This window comes from Heterodontus francisci, chromosome 2 (assembly GCF_036365525.1).
Source record: "Heterodontus francisci isolate sHetFra1 chromosome 2, sHetFra1.hap1, whole genome shotgun sequence".
NCBI lineage: Eukaryota > Metazoa > Chordata > Chondrichthyes > Heterodontiformes > Heterodontidae > Heterodontus > Heterodontus francisci.
In genome coordinates, this window is record NC_090372.1 from 194070980 (window position 1) to 194080224 (window position 9245).

General features: G+C 44.0%; 1 protein-coding gene across 5 annotated transcripts in view; it reads left to right on the forward strand.

The window, feature by feature from the left end:
* Positions 1-8354, forward strand: part of ncapg2 (non-SMC condensin II complex, subunit G2) — a 159137-nt gene extending 150783 nt beyond the window's left edge. For all 5 annotated transcript variants that reach the window (XM_068015001.1, XM_068014998.1, XM_068015002.1 and 2 more), the window contains exon 28: positions 7728-8354. In XM_068015001.1, coding sequence (XP_067871102.1) covers positions 7728-7779 — 52 coding nt within the window. In that variant the 3' untranslated portion in view covers positions 7780-8354. The remainder of the gene's footprint in view (positions 1-7727) is intronic.
* The last annotated feature ends 891 nt before the right edge of the window (positions 8355-9245 follow it).

The following is a 9245-nucleotide window of genomic DNA, read 5'->3' on the forward strand; positions in this document are numbered from 1 at the left end:
GAGTGTGTATCTGATGGTTTTTTAGACCAATACATTGAGGAACCAACTAGAGAACAGGCTATCCTAGACTGGGTATTGTGCAATGAGAAAGGATTAATTAACAATCTTGTTGTGCGGGGTCCCTTGGGGAGGAGCGACCATAACATGATAGAATTCTTTATTAAGATGGAGATTGAAGTAGTTGAATCCGAAACTAGGGTCCTGAATCTAAATAAAGGAAACTTTTTATTTGTTCATTCATGGGATGGGCAATCGCTGGCCAGTCCAGCATTTATTGCCGATCCCTAATTGCCCTTGAGGAGGTGGTGGTGAGTTGCCTTCTTGAACCGCTGCAGTCCATTTGGGGTAGGTATACCCACAGTGCTGTTAGGAAGGGAGTTCCAGGATTTTGACCCAGCGACAGTGAAGGAATGGTGATATAGTTCATGGTCAGGATGGTGTGTGACTTGGAGGGGAACTTGCAGGTGGTGGTGTTCCCATGTATTTGCTGCCCTTGTCCTTCTAGTTGCTAGTGGTCGTGGGTTTGGAAGGTGCTGTCTAAGGAGCCTTGGTGCATTGCTGCAGTGCATCTTGTAGATGGTACACACTGCTGCCACTGTGCGACAGTGGTGGAGGGAGTGAATATTTGTAGATGGGGTGCCAATCAAGCGGGCTGCTTTGTCCTGGATGGTGTTGAGCTTCTTGAGTGTTGTTGGAGCTGCACCCATCCAGGCACGTGGAGAGTATTCCATCGCACTCCTGACTTGTGCCTTGTAGATGGTGGACAGGCTTTGGGGTTCAGGAGGTGAGTTACTCGCCTCAGGATTTCTAGCCTCTGACCTGCTCTTGTAGCCACGGTATTTATATGGCTACTCCAGTTCAGTTTCTGGTCAACGGTAGCCCCTAGGATGTTGATAGTGGGGGATTCAGCGATGGTAATGCCGTTGATTGATTGTCAAGGGGAGATGGTTAGATTCTCTCTTGTTGGAGATGGTTATTGCCTGGCGCTTGTGTGGCGCGAATGTTACTTGCCACTTATCAGCCCAAGCCTGGATATTGTCCAGGTCTTGCTGCATTTCTACACGGACTGCTTCAGTATCTGAAGAGTCACGAATGGTGCTGAACATTGTGCAATCATCAGCGAACATCCCCACTTCTGACTTTATGATTGAAGGAAGGTAATTGATGAAGTAACTGAAGATGGTTGGTCCTAGGACACTACTCTGAGGAGCTCTGCAGTGATGTCCTGGAGCTCAGATGATTGACCTCCAACAACCACAACCATCTTCCTTTGCGCTAGGTATGACTCCAGCCAGCGGAGGGTTTTCCCACTGACTCCAGTTTTGCCAGGGCTCCTTGATGCCATATTCGGTCAAATGCTGCCTTGATGTCAAGGGCAGTCACTCCCACCTCACCTCGAGTTCATCTCTTTTGTCCATGTTTGAACCAAGGCTGTAATGAGGTCAGGAGCTGAGTGGCCGTGGCAGAACCCAAAATGAGCGTCACTGAGCAGTTTATTGCTCAGCAAATGCCGCTTGATGGCACTGTTGATGACACCTTCCATCACTTTACTGATGATTGAGAGTAGGCTGATGAGGTGGTAATTGGCCGGGTTGGACTTGTCCTGCCTTTTGTGTACAGGACATACCTGGGCAATTTTCCACATTGCAGGGTAGATGCCAGTGTTGTCGCTGTACTGGAACAGCTTGGCTAGAGGTGCAGCAAGTTCTGGAGCACAGGTCTTCAATACTATTGCCGGAATATTGTCAGGGCCCATAGTTTTTGCAGTATCCAGTGCCTTCAGTCATTTCTTGATATCGCGTGGAGTGAATTGAATTGGCTGATGTCTGGCATCTGTGATGCTGGGGATTTCAGGAGGAGGCCGGGATGGATTATCAACTTGGCACTTGTGGCTGAAGATTGTTGCAAATGCTTCAGCCTTATCTTTCGCACTGATGTGCTGGGCTCCCCCATCATTGAGGATGGGGATATTTGTGGAGCCACCTCCTCCAATTAGTTGTTTAATTGTCCACCACCATTCACGGCTGGATGTGGCAGGACTGCAGAGCTTAGATCTGATCCGTTGGTTATAGGATCGCTTAGCTCTGTCTATCACATGCTGCTTATGCAGTTTGGCATGCAAGTAGTCCTGGGTTGTAGCTTCACCAGGTTGACACCTCATTTTGAGGTATGCCTGGTGCTGCTCCTGGCATGCCCTCCTGCACTCTTCATTGAGCCAGGGTTGGTCTCCTGGCTTGATAGTATTGGTAGAGTGGGGGATCTGCCGGGCCATGAGGTTACAGGTTGTGGTTGAGTACAATTCTGCTGCTGCTGATGGCCCACAGCGCCTCATGGATGCCCAGTTTTGCATTGCTAGAGCTGTTCGAAATCTATTTAGCACGGTGATAGTGCCACACAACACGATGGACGGTATCCTCAATGTGAAGGGGGGATTTCGTCTCCACAAGGATTGTGTGGTGGTCACTCCTACCAATACTGTCATGGACAGAAGCATCTGCGGCAGGCAGATTGTTGAGGATGAGGTCAAGTATGTTTTTCCCTCGTGTTGGTTATTCCACCACCTGCTGCAGACCCAGTCTATGTCCTTCAGGACTCGGCCAGCTCAGTCATTAGTGGTGCTACCGAGCCACTCTTGGTGATGGACATTGATGTCCATGGGGTCCGGAGTTGATGTTGAGGACTCCCAGGGCAACTCCCTCCCTACTGTATACCACTGTGCCACCACCTCTGCTGGGTCTGTCATGCCGGTGGGACAGGACATACCCGGGGATGGTGATAGCAGTGTGTGGGACATTGTCTGTAAGGTATGATTCTGTGAGTATGACTATGTCAGGCTGTTGCTTGCCTAGTGTGTGGGACAGCTCTCCCAACTTTGGCACAAGTCCCCAGATGTTAGTAAGGAGGACTTTGCAGGGTCGACAGGCTGTTGTCGTTTCCGTTGCCTCGGCCGATGCCGGGTGGTCCATCCGGTTTCATTCCTTTTCATTGACTTCGTAGCGGTTAGGTACAACTGACTGGCTTGCTAGGCCATTTCAGAGGGCATGTAAGAGTTAACCACATTGCTGTGGGTTAGGAGTCACATGTAGTTCAGAGCAGGTAAGGACAGCAGATTTTAGTGAACCAGATGGGTTTTTACAACAATCGACAATAGTTTCATGGCCATCATTAGACTAGCTTTTAATTCCAGATTTATTTATTACATTCAAATTCCCCCTTCTGCTGTGGTGGGATTCAAACCCATGTCCCCAGAGAAATACCCTAGGTCTCTGGGTTACTAGTCCAGTGATAATACCACTACGCCACCACGTACCCTTCTACGAAGGTATGAGGCACGAGTTGGCTATGGTAGATTGGGGAACTTTACTATAAGGGTTGACAGTGGAAAGGCAATGGATAATATTTAAAGAACGTGTGCATGAATTATAACCATTATTCATTCCTGTCTGGCACAAAAGTAAAACTGGAAAGGTGGCCCAACCGTGGCTTACAAAAGAAATTAGGGATAGTATTAGACCCAAAGAGAAGGCATATAAAATTGCCAGAAAAAGCAGCAAGTCTGAGGATTGGGAGCAGTTTAGAATTCAGCAAAGGAGGACAAAGAGGTTGATTAAGCGGGGGAAAATAGAGTATGAGAGTAAACTTGCGGGGAACATAAAAACTGACTAAAAGCTTTCATAAATATGTGAAGAGAAAAAGATTAGTGAAGATAAATGTAGGTCACTTACAGTCAGAAATGGGGGAAATTATAATGGGGAAGAAAAACATGGCAAAACAATTAAGCACATTCTTTGGTTCTGTCTTCTCAAAGGAGGAAACAAATAACCTCCCAGAAATGTTAAGGAACCAAAGGTCTAATGAGAGGGAGGAACTGAAGGAAATCAGTATTAGTAAAAACAGGGAAAAATAGTGAAATTAATGGGGTTAAAGGCTGACAAATTCCCAGGGCCTGATGATCTGCATCCCAGAGTACTAAAGGAAGTGGCCTTGGAAATAGCAGATGCATTGGTGGTCATCTTCCGAAATTCTATAGACACTGGAGCAGTTCCTACAGATTGGAGAGTGGCAAATGTAACCTCACTATTTATTTAAAAAAGGAGGGAGAGAAAAAACAGGGAACTACAGACCAGTTAGCCTTACATCAGTAGTGGGGAAAATGCTAGAGTCTATTATAAAGGATGTGATAGCAGAACACCTAGAAAGCATAAACAGGATTGGGCAAAGTTAGCATGGGTTTAGATTATTAGATTAGAGATACAGCACTGAAACAGGCCCTTCGGCCCACCGAGTCTGTGCCGACCAGCAACCACCCATTTATACTAATCCTACACTAATCCCATATCCCTTCCAAACATCCCCATCTGTCCCTATATTTCCCTACCACCTACCTATACTAGTGACAATTTATAATGGCCAATTTACCTACCAACCTGCAAGTCTTTTGGCTTGTGGGAGGAAACCGGAGCACCCGGAGAAAACCCACGCAGACACAGGGAGAACTTGCAAACTCCACACAGGCAGTGCCCAGAATCGAACCCGGGTCCCTGAAGCTGTGAGGCTGCAGTGCTAACCACTGCGCCACTGTGCCGCCCGTTTATGAAAGGGAAGTCATGCTCAACAAATCTACTGGGGTTTTTTTGAGGATGTAACTAGTAGAATAGATAAGGGAGAACCAGTGGATGTGGTGTATTTGGATTTTCAGAAGGCTTTTGATAAGGTCCCACATAAGAGGTTAGTGTGCAAAATTAAAGCACATTCTATTGGGGTTAATATACTGGCGTGGATTGAGAATTGGTTGACAGACAGGAAACAGAGTAGGAATAAACGGGTCTTTTTCTGGGTGGCAGGCAGTGACTAGTGGGGTACCGCAGGGATCGGTGCTTGGGCCCCAGCTATTCACAATATATATTAATGACTTGCATGAGGGAACTAAATGTAACATTTCCAAGTTTGCAGACGACACAAAGCTGGGGGGGAATGTGAGCTGTGAGGAGGATGCTAAGAGGCTCTAATGTGATTTGGACAAGTTGGGTGAGTGGGCCAATGCATGGCAGCTACAGTGTAACGTGGAGAAATGTGAGGTTATCCACTTTGGTTGTAGAAACAGGAAGGCAGGTTATTATCTGAATGGTGATAGATTGAGAAAGGGGGGAGGTGCAACGAGACCTAGGTGTCCTTGTCCACCAGTCGCTGAAAGCAAGCATTCAGGTGCAGCAAGCAATTAGGAAGGCGAATGGTATGTTGGCCTTCATTGCAAGAGGATTTGAGTACAGGAGCAAGGATGTCTTACTGCAGTTATACAGGGCCTTGGTGAGACCATATCTGGGGTACTGTGTGCAGTTTTGCTCTCCTTGCCTGAGGAAGGATGTTCTTGCCTTGGAGGGAGTACAAAGAAGATTTACTAGGCTGATTCCTGGGATGGCAGGATTGACGTATGAGGAGAGATTGGGTTGACTAGGCCTATATTCACTAGAGCTTAGAAGAATGAGAGGGAATCTCATAGAAACATATAAAATTCTAACAGGACGAGACAGGCTAGATGCAAGGAGGATGTTCCCAACGGCTAGGGAGTCCAGAATCAGGGGTCACAGTCTCAGGATATGGGGTATGCCATTTAGAACTGAGATGAGGAGAAATTTCTTCACTCAGAGGGTGGTGAACCTGTGAAATTTTCTACTGCAGAAGGCAGTGGAGGCCAAGTCATTAAATATATTCAAGAAGGCGATAAATATATTTCTTAATGCCAAAAGGATCAAGGAATATGGGGAGAAAGTGGGAACAAGGTACTGAATTAGACAATCAGCCATGATCTTTTTTGAATGGTGGAGCAGGCCCAAAGGGCCGAATGGCCTACTCCTGCTCCTATTTTCTATGTTTTCAGAAGGCATTTGATAAGGTGCCACATCAAAGGTTCTTGCGGAAAAGACAAGCTCATAGTTTAGGCGGTAACATATTGGCATGGATAGAAGATTGGCTAGCTAACAGGGAACACAGAGTAGACATAATTGGGTATTTTCTGGTTGGCAAGATGTAACGAGTGGTGTGCCACAAGGATCAGTGCTGGGGCCTGAACTTTTTACAGTTTATATAAATGATGTGGATGAAAGCACCGAAGGTATGGTTGCTAAATTTGCTGATGACACAAAGATAGATAGGAAAGCAAGTTGTGAAGAGGACATAAGGAGGCTGCAAAGGGATATAGATAGGTTAAGTGAGTGGGCAAAGATCTGGCAAATGGAGTATAAAGTGGGAAATTGCCCATTTTGACAGCAAGAATAGAGAAGCATATTATCTCAATGGTGAAAGATTGCAGAGCTCTGAGATGCAGAGGGATCTGGGTGTTCTAGTGCATGAATCGCAAAAGGTTAGTATGCAGGTTTAGCAAGTAATTGGGAAAGCTGATAGAATGTTATATATAGCGAGGGGAATTGAAGACAAAAGCAGGGAAGTTATGCTTCAGTTATACAGGGCATTGATGAGACCACATCTGGAGTACTGTACAGTATTGGTCTCCTTTATTTAAGGAAGGGTGTAAATGCCTGGAAGCATTTCAGAGAAGGTTTACTAGACTAATACCTGGAATGGTGGGTTGTCTTATGCAGAAAGGTTGGACAGGCTAGGCTTGTACCTGCTGGAATTTAGAAGAGTAAGAGGCGCCTTGATTGAAACATAGGATTCTGAGAGGTCTTGACAGAGTGGGTGTGGAAATGATGTTTCCCCTTGTGGGAGAATCTAGAACTAGGGGTCACTATTTAAAAATAAGGGGTCGCCCATTTAAGACAGAGATGAGGAGAAATTTTTTCTCAGGGTCGTGAGTCTTTGGAACTCTTCCTCAAAAGGCAGTGGAATCAAAGTAATTGAATATTTCTACGGCAGAAGTATATAAATTCTTGATAAGCAAGGGAGTGAAAGGTTATCGGGGGTAGGCAGGAATGTGGAATCATGGTTGCAGCCAGATCAGCCATAATCTTATTGAATGGCGGAGCTGGGTCAAGGGGCCAAGTGGCCTACTCCTGCTCCTAATTCGTATGTTCCTATGTATGTTGTACAGAGCCTTGGTCAGATCTCCCTCTGGAGTACTGCGTTTAGTTTTGGACACTAAACCTCAGGAAGTGGGTGCAGTGCAGATTCTTAAAAGTGGTGGAACTTTCTTCCCCAAAAGACTAGATTATAAGTCAATGAAATGTTCAAGGTCAAGATTGTTAAGATATTAGTTGAGTAAAGGTGAAGTGTAAATGGAATTGAGGCACATGATTGATTGGCAAACAGGCTGCAGGGGCTGAATGGTCTTCTGTTCCTGTGAATGCTATTCTTAGCTTAATAATTTTGAAAGTAATAACTGTAAAAGCGTGTCTTATGTATCACCATCTGATTGAGTATCTTTTTAAAAATGCGCTTGTCATTGATTTTTTAAAAATTCCGCTCTAAGAATGTAGCACTTCGCATAGATTGAGGGCGGGAAGCATAATTGTTCTCTAGTTTTTCCTTTAACAATGCAAACTCACAGCCTAATACAGTAATAACCTCAGTATAGACGAACTGGTTATATAATGCAATTTAAATGACACTACTTTTTCAAGCAAATGTTATGGAACAGCTTTTCTGTGGTAGTCTGTGAGCCAAAATAGAATGTGCCGTGTTAATGTCTTCTAGATTTCTGTGCTAAATATAATTTAGCTGAAATGAAATTTGAAAAGTACATTATGGTAATAGATTTTCCTGTGTTGCAGGGCCTTGTACACATCTTCAAACAAGCATCTGGAAGATCTGTTACACTTGTAAACTGGTGAATGTGACAATGATTCTGTCCTTTTTTTTTCAATCTTCACTGTCAACATAAAAGAAAGTCAATGAATTCAAGCAGCAAAACATGACAAATTTTTAAAATTTTGAACATGTTTAGTAGAAGTATATTTCTATTTGCACATACCTCCTCTGATGTAATGTAAAATTGCATTGTCATATATCGAATTTGGTTACCTGTACAAATTAAAATGAATCGAAGTGTAAGCTGAAAGAACATGTCAATGTACTTTTTAAAAAAAATCTTATTTTCCTATTTGTTAGAATGTTGAAAATAATGAAGTTTTGTACTTTGGTTCTGGTTTGCAAGTGTCTACCAGGAGATGTCACTAAAACATATTGTAGTGACAACCAATAGATGGTGATTTTATCATGTTTTGTATAATGTAAAACTTTAGTTAAAAAAATTGCATTGCTGATGCTGTAAAACCTGTGGTAAATGAATTACTTTTTATTATTAGAGCTGAATAATGTACAAATGTTTAGTATATGTGTAATAAAGGTTGCAGTAGGTAAATATTTAATAAAATTTAGAAAAACTATTTTAAAGAAAATCCATATCAGCTTCTATAAGTGTACCCGGAATCAGTGTGGATTCCATGCCGGCTGATCTAATGTGGATATGCCAGCTTCAAGAGAAGTGTAGGGAACTTGCTAAAGCATTCGACACCATCGGCACAAAGGGGCTGTACAAAATTTTGGGGAAAATTGGATGTCTACTGAAGCTCCTCAGTCTCATCCACTTCTTCCATGACAGCATGCACTGTTCAGTTTGATGGCTCCACTTCCGACAGTTTCAGAGTGAAGGATGGAGTGAAACAAGGTTGTCTTAGCCCGCTCTGTTTGGCATCTTCTCCATGCTCCTGATCTTTGCTTTCCATTCACAGATGGAAGGAATTTACTTGTATATTAGGTCAGACGGTAAGCTGTACAATCTATCAAGGCTGAAAACAAAGACAAAAGCACATCGCATCCTGATCAGGGAATTACTCTACGCTGATGATGCTGTGCTAGTTGTTCACATGGAAACTCGGTTACAAAGACTCATGGGCTGTCTCTTCCATGCCTGTAACTTGTTATCCTTGACTATAAGCATCAAGAAAACCATGGTCATGGGACAAGGTGTTCCATCTCTGCCCCCGCTCACCCTAAATAACACCCCACTGGAAGGGGTTAGCAAATTCTCCTACCTGGTTCTATGGTGACAGATAATCTGTCCTTTGGAGCAGAACACTATATATGCATAGGGAAAGCAGCTACCACCTTTGGCTGACTTGCGAAACACACATGGGATAACACCATGCTAATGGTTTATAAGGCCTGTGTTCTCAGCACCTTGCTGTATGGCTGTGAAACATGGGCAACTTACAGCTAACAGGAACTCGATAATTTCCATCTGTGCTGTCTACAATGTATTATGGTTATATCCTGGCAGGCAAAAATCA